General features: G+C 38.5%; 1 protein-coding gene across 1 annotated transcript; it reads left to right on the plus strand.

The window, feature by feature from the left end:
- The first annotated feature begins 6,512 nt into the window (after positions 1-6,512).
- On the plus strand, positions 6,513-14,253 carry LOC131105597 (amine sulfotransferase-like). Its single transcript, XM_058053894.1, has 7 exons — positions 6,513-6,660; positions 9,788-9,931; positions 10,017-10,234; positions 10,311-10,437; positions 10,511-10,605; positions 11,284-11,464; positions 13,288-14,253. Exons 1-7 carry the CDS (start codon positions 6,528-6,530, stop codon positions 13,410-13,412), a joined length of 1,023 nt encoding a protein of 340 aa, XP_057909877.1. The 5' UTR covers positions 6,513-6,527; the 3' UTR covers positions 13,413-14,253.
- The last annotated feature ends 116 nt before the right edge of the window (positions 14,254-14,369 follow it).

Below are 14,369 nucleotides of genomic sequence, written 5' to 3' on the forward strand. Positions count from 1 at the left end.
ACCCTTAGATGCAGAAGTGGGTCAAGGTTGTTTTCTTCAAATATCTTTGTAATGAGAAATTGTTATTTCATATTCCAGGTATTCCTCAAAAATTCTATTTTTGATATCATGCCGTTCACATTTTTAACTTATCTTTTATACATTTTAAGAAATTGTAGTTTTTGTGTTACTACCCCAACCTTCCATAAGTGGGTGAAAAATGACCCGGTCAGGTTGTTTTCTTGAAATATCTTTGTCATGAAAAATTGTTATCATTTCATATTCCAGGTATTCCTCAAAAATCCTATTTTTGATATCATGCCATTGACATTTTGAACTTCCCTTTATGCAACACACAATGGATCCTCCCATTTTCTATTGTTGTACGGGGTCATTTTCTTTTTCAAAGATGTAAAAAAGTGAAAAATGAAGATGTTTCTAACATGAAATCATTCTTGTGTGGTCCTAAATATAATACTAAATATCATACAAGTGATTATTCCTAACCAAATTGGCAACATTGTCATAAAAAGGCATTGATTCTAGTATGGGTGATTTTTGACCCCCTTATGGAAGAGTGGAGGGTCCAGTCACTCGTGCATCTAAGGGTTAAATACACGCCCTCTGCAGGAGCGGGAATTGTGACTATCATGCAGGTGTTTGCACCCACATCAGAACACACAGATGAGGAGATAGAGACCAGTTGGAACAGCTTGTTGCCAAAACAACAACAAAAGACAAATGAAGCATTTAGGGAGCCTGCAATGATGAACATCAAGACTGGAGAGAAACAACCAGAAAATGTGGAGTAGGGACAATTAATGAAAGATGCTATGGACTTTTAGAATTTACAGCCTTGTTGGCAACACTGCATCCATGTAAACCACACGGCATATGCACATGGAGGTTTATATCTTAAACATGCTCCATTTGGATGTCTAAGTGCTTCTGAAGCAGTACTAACACCCACAAGACACACACCTCCACGGGGGCTGACGTTGGCAGTGACCATCCATCTCCGGCTTAAAAACAAGCAAAAAATTGGAACCCAAGAATTAGATCAAATCTTAACAAACAGGAAGTTCCACTTTTCAGTGGGGAATTCCAAGCCAAAATTGGAGGCTAATTTGCTTCACTTCTACAGCTTGAAAATGTTTAAATTGTGCTTTTCTGGACAGTTTTTGCGAACATGAACGTGAAATATCCAAAAGCAACGCGCTCTCAGCGGCAAAGATACATTAATGTTGGACACGCTGTGTGCGTCCACAGAGGTAGAGCGAACCACAGTTTGGTAGTCCCCGCAAATAAAGTGTAATGATGACATTTTCACTAGCGGTGTTGTGCTAAGATTGTCTGCAGTTAGTCGACGCGGCGCCCTCGCATTCGGCTTCTGCGCTCCATGGCACCAGCAACGCCTCTGACAAAGTGTGTCCGACAATGAGTTGTCATCAACTCCTATACCCACTTTATTAGAAAGTCGTGTTTGTTCGCAGTTCGCAATCCTAAGAAATACAAGGATGCTAAATCCAAGGATGAAGAGTCTTGAACCAGTCATGATGTGCTATATATATCACTATATTGACACGCACTATGGTACACATTATGGCATTGGATGCTCATCACCGAGTACTTCAGTACGAGGTACATTATTAAAATGAAAAAAATCTTTATGGATTATGGAAAGCAGGAAGTGTATGTAACAGTTAGTCACTAACAGTTAGTGATTGTAAAAGTACCAGATGGAGGGGTAGGATTTAATAAGCTTTGCTTCTTCCTACTCCTTTTGGACATGTGGAACTGGGAACTGATTATGGGATGCACTCAATTGGAATCTGATGCATGTTCAAATGAAATAAAACCATTCCCATTACCATAGAAGCACTTTAGGCATGTGACATATGAAATGCAGCTGGAAAAGGCGCCGATTCTGGAAGATGTAGAAAGCTATTTTATTGTGTGGAACTGCTCTATAGGAGTCCACAACTCAATACAAAGGATCAAGTATAATAGGTCCCCTTTAATAGATTTTAACCAAATGCCACAACAAACCAAGAGCTTGGTGATCCATCGAAAACAAGGCAACAAGTGAGTCAGAAAAGAAGTTCTCACTTTACAATAAAGTACACAAAATGCAGTATTTACTGAGGAACTTATGACAAGTGGTTAAGGTTAGACCTTGGTGGTCATTAAGAACCTGACTAAAACTCAGCAAGCAAGACGTGCCTCAGCAATCAAAGACAAAAATGTTGATAGCTGGAAAGAATGTGGCGGAAAACTCGACAACTATGAGATAAGGACAGACCCGCCCGTCATCATCAGATTAGATCACCAACAAGCTGAAGAAGAGCAGAAACCCATTTTTGAGGGATTGGTTGACGGTGCAATACGAGCCAAAATTGGAGGAAAATTTACTAGACCAGGGGTCTCAAACACGCGGCCCGCGGGCCAAATGTGGCCCGCAGGACACTAGTTTGAGGCCCCCGCCTTGATATGAAAGTTTAATGTTTGATATGGATGCTGTATGGTATCATGTACCCAGAAAAAATGATTACGTTTGATTCATGTTCATGTTAAAGGTTAAATAACTGTTAATAGTTATCCTCCCTATCCGTGTGGAAGTGGTAAGTTTTTGGCTATTTAAGTTGAAAGGAAATAACTTGAAGGCTACCGTTTAGGTGGCTAGCTCTCTAGTTTGCGAGTTAGCATGTGTCTCAAGACCCTGCAGTTGCGCAATATGTTGTAAATAAAAAGAGTATAAATGTGACTATAGTCGTGTTTTGTCATGTCTACAGGGCTCTAATAATGCTTTGTTCATTTTAATATGAAAAAAATCATTTGTCTACCCACCAACTATATGTGCTTTCTTAACTTTTTATTATTATTATTATTATTATATTTATTTATTACTGATTGATTGATTTTCTTTATTCTTGATTTGTTTATTTATTTTTCATCTTATTTTGTGCAGAAAAAAATGAATATATTAACAATAACAGTGGAATGTTTTATCAGAGCTTTTATTGTAGAAAATCGGAACCAAAGCATTGAAAAAGTTTGTATATTTTTCTGTTTTTAATAAATGCGTGTTTTTTTTTGGAAAACCTGATGTGGCCCAGCCTTGCCCAGACCCCAGCTCCAGGGTCCCACAGGTAAATTGAGTTTGAGAGCCCTGTACTAGACTTTTAGTGGTGGGCGGATTGATCCAGGTATGGATAATATCGAAACCTAACATTGGCACCAACATGGATCCATAACAATGAAAAATATCAATATGTAGGCTTCAGTTGGTTTCCTGTGGTTTCATTCAATATGCAACCTGGCTGTGTGAAAATCCATACTTCTTGACCCGAGAACTAGTTTGAAATCTTTTCTAACATTTGTGGCGGAGTGATCATTGTGTAGGCTTTGTTTATTTCAAGAGGAACTGGACCTAAAATGTACTCCTCTTCTGCTTGAAAATGTTCAAGATCTCACAGACACATTTTAAAGGGGACCTATTATGCTTTTTCTACTTTTCTGACCTGTAAATGTAGTTAGAAATGTTGTATTCTGGTGTTGATGATGCCAAAGTTTCAGACAATGAGGTTTACGCATTTGGAAGTGAGCCCTGAAAAAAGTTTGGGATGGCTCAAAATTCTGGGTTTCAGTGGGCGTGGTAAAACTGTTCTTTTGTGATGTCACAGAAGAGCGGGCTTCCTGATACGTATGGGTGTGGCTGTACACTCTCAGCCAAGCACGGTACTTCTTCACAGCCTTCTGAATGGCCTCAGCTCTCAAGCCGGATCCCATGCTGGAAGAAGCACCACTGAAGAAATCATCAATAATAAAAATCCTGTTGACAAACAAGCAATTAAAAAAAAAACAGTTCTCCGACAAGCAGAAACTTTGCTGCTTTGGGAATGTTACATGATCAAATCATCCTTACCCCAAATCTCCACATAATAAGTTAGATGTGGTAGAACCAGGGAGCAATAACCCTGAAATAATGCTTGATAATGTTTACACATTTGGTAATGTTCATAAAGATTGTTATATGGTTATATCGGATTGTTTATGGATATATCTATTTATCTATTATTATTTATTTCAGCCATTCTGACAAACCAGTTCTGAGGTTAGAGCAGAGGTTCTTCTCCAAATTTCACATTTGCTCTCCAGGCTGATGGGGAGTTTGATGGATGGCTGTCGTTGGTTCTCCTGAACTATACATGGAAAAAAATTGATTAAAATAATAATTATACATAAAAAAAAATAGCTACCAACCCCATGATGAAAGTCAATAATCATGCTTAGAAGCAAAGCTTATTAAATCCTACCCCTCCATCTGGTACTTTTACAATCACTAACTGTTACATTTGTTCACTTCCTGCTTTCCATAATACTGTTTAAGATTGTTTTTTTAATAATGTACCTCGTAGCGAAGTACTGGGTGATATGAGCATCCAATGCCATAATGTGTACCATAGTGCGTGTCAATATAGTGATATATATAGCACATCATGACTGGTTCAAGACTCTTCATCCTTGGATTTAGCAAACATCAACTGCTTGTATTGTTTCTTGAATTGGCTCATCGTTGTGCATTGTTTGATTTCCTTACTCAATCCATTCCATAGTTTGATTCCACATACTGAAATGCTATGGCTAGCATAACGTAGTCCTAGCATAGAAGTGTTTCAAATGTACTTCTTCCCTGAGATCATATTTCTCCTCTCTTGTAGAGAAGTATTGGATGACATTTTTAGCTAATTGCTTATTTTTAGCCTTATGCATTATTTTAGCTGTTTGAACATGAACTATATCAGCAAGTTGAAGTATTTGTCATTTTACAAATAAGGAGTTAGTATGTTCTCTGTAGGCGGCATTATGAATTATCCTTACTGACCTTTTTTGCAGTACATTTAGCCAGTGAAGATTGCTTTTATAGTTATTAGCCCATATTTACCCAATATTTTATTAGCAACATTTGCTAACAAACATCCATTTTTTATTTGCGCTACAAATTTTTATGGTATCATTTACATATTATTTTGCCTACATGAAGCACTTTCAAGCATAAAAATATTTAATTGAGGTAAAACAAATCCCTTGTTTATTATTCTTAATCGGTTCCATACCCGACCATGTGAGTGAAAAAGCAGGATTCCATATTAATGAATGGAATATTTTCATATTTGGGGCTGCACGGAGGTTGAGTGGTGTGCGTGTAGACCTCACAGCTTGGGGACCCGAGTTCAATCCCACCCTCTGCCATCTCTGTGTGGAGTTTGCATGTTCTCCCCGTGCATGCGTGGGTTTTCTCCGGGTACTCCGGTTTCCAGAGTTTTTTTCAGAAATTATTATTTTAAAGCTCATTGTGTGCATCCTCGGCGGCACGGCGATCTAGTGGTTAGCGTGCAGACCTCACAGCTAGGAGACCAGGGTTCAATTCCACCAGTTTCCAACAGTTTGCATGTTCTCTCCGTGCTTGTGTGGGTTTTCTCCGGGTACTCCGGTTTCCTCCCACATTCCAAAAACATGCTAGGTTAATTAGCCACTCCAAATTGTCCATAGGTATGAATGTGAGTGTGAATGGTTGTTTGTCTATATGTGCCCTGTGATTGGCTGGCCACCAGTCCAGGGTGTACCCCGCCTCTTGCCCAAAGACAGCTGGGATAGGCTCCAGCACCCCCGCGACACTCGTGAAGAAAAGCGGTAGAAAATGAAAAAAGCCATAATTGTGACATAAAAAGTCAGAACTATGAGCTAAAAAGTCAAATCTGAATTTTGAGAAGTCAAAATGATGACATAAAAACAAATAATTTTTAAATAGGAAAGTCATAATTATGGAAAATTTGAAGTCATGAGATGAAATTATTAGGTAAGTCATATTTCTAAGATAAAAACTTCACCTTCACCGCGTCCTTCATCACATGACAGTCGGCACATGCGCACTTAGTATCTCATCATTATGCTGGGAGGGTTTTTTTCAGTGGCGGAAAACGGACGTCTAATAAAAATCGTGTCAATGTGTATAAATGTAATATCTGTACAGCAACATGGGCAGCAGCAAAGCCATAAAAGCAGTAAAATTATTTTCGTAAAAGGCAGAAATGTATTTCTTCCTTCTGTAAGGACACACGAAAAAGGTTTTTGAATATCTGAGACACGATTGACATGAAACCAAATCTCTCAAAGACAGCACAAAATAAATAAGTGATCTATGCTTGACAAGTCACGTATAAGCACCATTCTGGTGTGCTTGTCACGTGACCATCCCGGATATGGCTTCACCGTATCAGGTGAGCGAGCTCATTTCCATTTCACAATTGTTATGCTGTCAAACATTACAATTCCAATCTAGTCATGTGTGACGGTGACACCAGAGGTGCACACTTCCGGCCTTCACAATAAACACATAATAGCGCTCTACTTCACTTCCTGTCCGCGCTGAATAAACAGCTCAGAAATGCAGTCAACAGTAAGCTAGTAAATATCACTACATTGAGTTTTAGCCTTCAAAATGACGTGTTTTCCAATCCCGATATGGCTTAAAAGTGTCACGGTTGATGTGCAGGCATCAGCGAGGAAGGAGGCGGGACCTGGCAGCGTATTTAAGCGATGAAGACGATCCATCAGAGTTCTTCCACAGGACGTCAAACCAGGTCGCTTTCTGTGTCGGATTCGGGAGCAGCAAGCCGAGTAAGTACGCGCAAACACGCCCGACTTTCTTGGTAGTTTACCAGCCGCTCTTTAGGCAGGTCCTGTACCAAGTGGACGGAAGTAGTGAGACGTCTTTAGCCACGGAGACTCCGTCACGGAGATTGACAGACATATTCAACAACATATTCAACTACACGCTCGTAGTTTCTTCCATTTGTACACGGAAATGGAGGGCAAGCTTACAGGAACAATTACTGGCATCAACTTACAATGTGACATTAAAAGCCTGTCATAAAGGTGACAAAGCATATTCTATATATAGTAATATTATATGTTCAATTAGGATCAACTTCACTCTTTGCTATTTTTCTCCACTTTTTTATACCGATGTTTTTTTGTATTTTCCAAAAATATTTCAAGTTTCTTGTAGTAAATCTAACCTTTATTCCCATAATATTGTAAATAAATTGATTGTAAATGTTATTCTCACAGTGTATGACTTTTCCCCCAACCAGTTGGGACTTTGGGTGCAACCTAAGACACATCACCAGTGTTGGATCCTGGGTTCACTGGGGTTTCGGGTCTCACAACAGACACCCTCGCCCAGGTGACCCAGCCGGGTTGATCAGTCCCGGCTTGTGTCTAAGTAGCTTTTGTTGTTCTCCACGGATCTCCCCGCTTGATCCACAGCCACCTGGACGCCTTTTCTGCTGCGTCAGTGATGTTCTTGATGGCTCTTTTGTTGTGCTGACCCTTCACTCCCAACATCTTGAGTGCTCTAATGAGAGACTGGCCTACAAATCCTCTGCACCCGACCTCCATGGGGTTGCATCGGGTCCTCCATCCTCTGCTTCGGCATTCGTCTGCCAGCCCCTCCTACTTGGCCCTCTTCCTCTCAAAGGCCTCCTCCGTCCGGTCTTCCCAGGGAACAGTCATCTCCAGCAGGACCACTTGCCGAGTTGTTTCTGACACCAGGACCATGTCTGGCCTGAGAGTGGTCACTGCGATGTTCTCTGGGAATTTGAGCTGTCTCCCTAGGTGGACTTTCAGCTGCCAGTCTCGGGCTGTCGCCAGCGGCCCCCCTGTTCGATTCCGGCACTGCTTCAGCTTCTCCCCAGCCCTAACAAAGACGATGGACTGCCTTGTTGGTTGATGGCGTTTACTGGTGGAGATTCCTGTGCTGATGGCCTCTGCAATGACCCGCAGCACTTGGTCATGGCGCCAGCGGTAGCGCCCGTCCCCCAGTGCCCTTGGGCAGCAGCTGAGGATGTGTTCCAGTGATCCAGCACTCCGGCAGAGAGGGCATTCTCCGCCAAGCCCCAGCCAAAGAGGTTGGACGGACTTGGGAGCACATCGTACACCGACCGGACGAGGAACTCAATCCGGTGTGGCTCAGATGGCCATAGCTCTGTCCACGATATCTTCCGGTCAGCTGCCTCCTCCCATCGGGTCCATGCTCCCTGGGGCCGCATCCCGACTGTCCCGGGACAGCGGGCTTCCTCTACCCCTGCTCGGACTTCCTCCTGGATCCTAATGTTGCCATTTTGTTACAATGTTACAAATGAATGATATTTTCTTGACTATTTCAACTATGCTACTAAAATGATTTAGTACTTTTAATAGTATTTAGTACTACTTACAATATCTACTTACTATTTTTTTTCAATATATTACAAGTTTATTCTTGTAAGAATATTGTTTTCCTTGTCATATTTTTCATATTTTGACTTTATTCCTCTAGATTTTTTTCCAAATATTTCAACTTTGTTCAATTCTATTATTAGAATGTGTCACCGGCCAGTAAAAAAAAACATGTATACTCTATTGTATAATAGGAGTGTAGGACTGACTATAGGGGTGTTATTTTATGTCTGGAGGGCTCTAATAATGGTAAAACCCACATTTCCAAGGTGCTAAACAGGTTTTCTATGTCTTACTTTCTCTTATGTCTACTATATTGTGTAATAGGAGTGTAGGACTGACTATAGGGGTGTTAATTCATGTCTAGAGGGCTTTAATAATGTTAAAAAAACATATTTAGAAGGCCGTAAACAGGTTTTTTTATGTCTTCTGCTGTATATCTTATTATCTCTTACTATGTCTACTATATTTGGTAATAGGAGTGTAAAGGTGACTATAGGGGTGTTAATTCATGTCTAGAAGGCTCTAATGTTGAAAACCATATTTAGAAGGTCGTAAACAGGTTTTCTATGTCTTAGTATCTCTTGGTGTGTCTACTATATTGTGTGAAAGGAGTTTAGAACTGACTATAGGGGTGTTATTTAATGTCTACAGGGCTCTAATGTTGAAAAGCGCATTTAGAAGGTCATAAATAGGTTTTCTATGTCTTAGTATCTCTTGGTATGTCTACTATATTGTGTGAAAGGAGTTTAGAACTGACTATAGGGGTGTTATTTAATGTCTACAGGGCTCTAATGTTGAAAAGCGCATTTAGAAGGTCATAAATAGGTTTTCTATGTCTTAGTCTCTCTTGGTATGTGTACCATATTGTGTGAAAGGAGTTTAGAACTGACTATAGGGGTGTTATTTTATGTGTACAGGGCTCTAATGTTGAAAAGCGCATTTAGAAGGTCGTAATCAGGTTTTGTATATTTTATGACTACTATGTTGAATAATAGGAGTGTAAAGATGACTATAGGGGTGTTGTAAACATGTTTTGTATGTCTTAATATGTGCTATAGGGGTGTTATTTCATGTCTAGATGGCTCTAATAATGATTAAAAGCCTGTGTAGGGTTAGGGTTAGGTGTTAAACAGGTTTTGGATGTATGTCTTCTTGTACGTCTTAGTGTGTCTACTGTGTTGGGTACTAGGAGTGTGAAGGTGACTATAGGGGTGTTAGTTCATGTCTGTAGGGCTCTAATAATGTTGATTATAAGATGGTAAACAGGTTTTCTATGCTGTAACTATGAAAATATTCACGTATGAGGGTGGGGTCCTGGAAGCACATATCAGCCAAAAAGGAGGGATGACCGTGTACAGCGGTACATGTATGTTGTACAATTGACCAGTATTGTCACATATTCATAAATGACGCCCAACTTTATAGCAATGTGCAGGAATGACGGTGCGTTTAGTGTCATGATACTTGTCACATACTTGCCGCCTGTGCTGGTTTAAAGAGGATGTCTTGTGTTCCCTGTGAGGTGGAATGGACCATAAACATGAACTGGCGGCACACAGAGGCTTCAATTTCATTCGTGGAATTCACGATCCTGACGATGTGGACGGAATCAGCAAACTGGAGATGAGAGACTCTGACATCTTTGTCGTCACCTATCCCAAATCAGGTACGTGATGGAGGAGCGGAGTAGAGAAGAAGGTGATGCATATCAGCAGGGAATGGACGTCCTACATGTGTGTGTTGTGTCACAGGGACGGTTTGGATGCAGCAGATCTTGCTGCTCCTGGAGGCCAAGGGCGATATGACGGTTTACAGCGCCGCAAAGATGCCCTGCAACGGTGATCTCGTTCCCTGGATTGAGGTCATCGGCAGCAGAGAGGCGTTCCTGACTGCACCGTCACCCAGGCTGAGGGTCACCCACCTTCCTTACCACCTCATGCCCGCGGCCCTCAGGCAGAAGAAGGGTAAGGTATGTTTTGTAGCTCCGACTGCATCCGCGCAAACTCAAAACAGAGGACAAAGAAACCTCTTTGGAACCATTTTAGGTGATCTACGTGGCGAGAAACCCCAAAGATGTCCTGGTTTCTTACTACCACTTCCATCATCTTGCAAAGATGCTGGTCACACCCACAAGCTTTGAAGACTTCTTTGAGAAGTTCCTCCGAGGAGATGGTGAGATGGTTTGGCCGGACCGTGACCGTGGTCTCGGCGGAGGCGTATAACGTTGGGATGTTCCTGCTTTCAGTGTTTGGCTCCGGCTGGTTCCAGCACGTGAAGACTTGGTATTCCCACAGGGACGACATCGACATGTTCTTCATCACCTATGAGGAAATGATCCACGTAGGAGCTCATGCGGCATCTTAGACCAAGGGGTGTCCAAACGTTTGCCAGCGAAGAATAGATGCATGCATTACTAGTATTCTTCATATTTGGACTATTCTCGGAAATATTTCTGCTTTTTTTTTTTTTTGCAACATTTTAAACTTTCTTCAATTGAAATGTTTCATTCATTCATTCATTCATTCATTCATTCATTCATTTTCTACCGCTTTTTCCTCACGAGGGTTGCGGGGCGTGCTGGAGCCTAGTGCGCAGACCTCACAGCTAGGAGGTGAAAAATGAATGAATGAATGTTCCAACATCAACCAGTCCAGGGTGGACCCCGCCTCTCGATCAATGACAGCTGGGATAGGCTCCAGCACGCCCACGACCATCGTGAGGAAAAAGCAGTGGAAAATGAATGAATGAATGTTCCACCATTTTCAACTCTGACTTTATTCCCATAATATTTGAACTTGATTCTCATACTTAGGGATGTCACATATAAAAACCAATATGCCGATATTGTCCAACTCTCAATTTCAAAATATCATCCGCCACTGATATGTTTCCCTATGAAATCCTATTTTGGAATATGATTCAGCTGCAAACACTTAGTGCGCCCCTGCTCTTAGACAACCTCTCTACGAGGACCGTATGAAAGAATCCCGAATGACCGGCGGCTGTGCTCATGTGCAGGATCTGAACGTGTCAGTGAAGAAGCTCTGCACGTTCCTCGGGAAGGAGCTGACGGAGGAGCAGCTGGCCGACGTGGTGAAGTACAGCACCTTCAGCAACATGAAGAAGATTCCTCAGGCCAACTACGAGCACGTGTCAGATGACCTGTTCAATCACCACATGGGCAGATTCATGAGGAAAGGTAAGCTCCAAATATTGACAGAGGTCAAAGTTGCAATATAACAAGAAAAAAAGGTTTTTTTTGGCCGTAATATGATCAAGAAAAATAATGTCAGTATCAAGTTGAAATATTCAACAATAAGTCATTTTATTTATATATATATATATATATATATATATATATATATATATATATATATATATATATATATATATATATATATATATATATATATATATATATATATATATATATATATATATATATATATATATATATATATATATATATATATATATATATATATATAAAATATTATATTATTTAAAAATAATAATAAATATAATAAAATAATAATTGATTATTTAATTATTTTATAAACAAATTTTATAAATAATAAATTATTTATTTGTTGTTTATTTATCATTTATTTATCATTTTATTTATAAAAGTCAAGTTAAAATTACTACAGATAAAGTTGTAATTTTTGGAAAATGATATTGTGGGTAAAATGCTAATGTGACAAGAAAGTCTAAATGTTATGGGATTAAAGTCATCATTTCAGAAAAATAAATTTACAAGAAGAAAGTTGAAATTGTTGGGAAATTAAAAAGAAAAAAAACCCAGCAATAAATAGTCCAAATATTGAGAGAAAAAAGTTGTAATCTAACAAGAAAAATAAATGTTTTTGTCATAATATTTTGAGGAATAATAATGCCATTTAGTAATGTCAAGTTGAAAGAAAAAGAGAAGAAAAAAAACATTAGTTTTTAAAGTTAAACTTAATACACATAAAGTTGTCATTTATGGAAAATGTTGTTGTTTTTCCTAAAATTTTCCTAAAATTCCTAATATAAGTCCAAATGTTATGGGATTAAAGTCATAATTACAGGAATGAATTTTTTCAACAAGAAAGTTGACATTGTTGGAAAAAAAAACAACATTATAGTATAATATGATGAAGAAAAATAATGTCAGTATCAAGTTGAAATATTCAGCAATAAAAGTCATTTTATTTATTTATATTTTATATGTATATATATTTATCATTTTTTTTACAAAAGCCAGGTTAAAATTACTACAGATAAAGTTGTAATTTTTGGAAAATGATGTTGTGGGTAAAATGCTAATGTGACAAGAAAGTTAAAATGTTATGGGATTAAAGTCATAATTTCAGAAAGAAAATTTACAAGAAGAAAGTTGAAATTGTTGGAAAATTTAAAAGAAAAAGACAGCAATAAATAGTCCAAAAATACTGAGAGGAAACAGTTGTAATCTAATAAGAAAAATTAATGTTTTTGTCATAGTATTATGAGGAATAATAATGCCATTTAGTAGCGTCAAGTTGAAATAGTCATATTCAAGAAAGTTGACATTGTTGGAAAATTTAAAAGAAAAAAATGATAGTAAAAATGTGGTAAAGAACAGTAAATAAAGTCAAGACTTGTAGTCTGAATTTTTTGTCATAATTTGAGAAAAAAGAAAAGTAAATATTAAGTAAGTATAAGTCATAATGTTATGAGGAACAAACAAAACAAGTTAAGTTGTCATTATAAAAAAATTAAATTGGGTAATAAGTCCTAATATTATGAGAATAAAGTCCAAATAAAATGAAAATGAAGTAAATTTGCGATAAAAAAAACTTTGAAAAAAATATTTAAAAATGTGCTTTTCACATCTACGCCAAAGCTAAGATGATGCCACTTCTTAGCATATCTTTACTAAATATGAAAGTTGTGGTCCTGCTGGACCAGCCCTGAGTTAGCCATCCAGTCCGATCAAGTCTGGATCCCATGTTAGTAAACCAGAGATGACAGCGTTGTTCTCCTTTGTGCAAATTCAAGGAACCATCGGTGACTGGAAGAACCACTTCACCGTGGCCCAGAATGAGATCTTTGACCAGGTCTTCCAGAGGGAGATGGAGGATTTCCCAGTGTCGTTCACGTGGGACATGACAGACATGGCGTGATCAGCACATGCAAAGCGCCTTCACCTTTTCCGTTCCCTTTGTCCTCTGCTCCTGCCGTTGTAGCCGTGAAAAGCGTCTGCAGGCATTCTTCTTCTTGAACCTTTGGTTCCTCGTATAGCTGTAAAAAACAATATTCACATGGATGTGCATTTCTATTCAGACTGTCTGTGTGTAGTCATGTTAGTGAAACAAAAGTAAACAAAATCCCTCCTTTGTCACCCTAAAGTGGTTCCACACCCCACTGTGATAATTAAACATCCGTGAAGTAGCCATCTTTATTTATTCATGGAATAGTTTCATAGGCAAACCTTCTAAATTTGTTTTTAACATCATTCGAGCCCTCCCGACATTACAGTTTCCTCCCACATTCCAAAAACATGCTAGGTTAATTAGCCACTCCAAATTGTCCATAGGTATGAATGTGAGTGTGAATGGTTGTTTGTCTATATGTGCCCTGGGATTGGCTCTCTCAATATTTGGACTATTTATTGCTGTTTTTTTTCTTTTTAATTTTCCAACAATTTCAACTTTCTTCTTGGAAATTTTCTTTCTGAAATTATGACTTTTTACTATAATTTTTTCTTTTAAATTTTCCAACAATGTCAACTTTCTTGTTGAAAATTTTTATTCCTGTAATTATGACTTTAATCCCATAACATTTGGACTTGTAATATTAGGAATATTAGGAAACAACAACATTTTCTATGTGTATTAAGTTTAACTTTAAAAACTAATGTTTTTTTTCTTTGGCTATTTCAACTTGACGCTAGTAAATGGCATTGTTATTCCTCATAATATTATGACAAAAAAATAAATAAATACAATGACTTTTATTGTTGAATATTTCAACTTGATACTGACATTATTTTTCTTCATCATATTATGGCCAAAAAAATACTTTTTTTCTTGTTATGTTGCAACTTTTACCTCTCTCAATATTTTGACTTATTGATGAAG

The sequence above is a fragment of the Doryrhamphus excisus genome, chromosome 17 (assembly GCF_030265055.1).
Source record: "Doryrhamphus excisus isolate RoL2022-K1 chromosome 17, RoL_Dexc_1.0, whole genome shotgun sequence".
NCBI lineage: Eukaryota > Metazoa > Chordata > Actinopteri > Syngnathiformes > Syngnathidae > Doryrhamphus > Doryrhamphus excisus.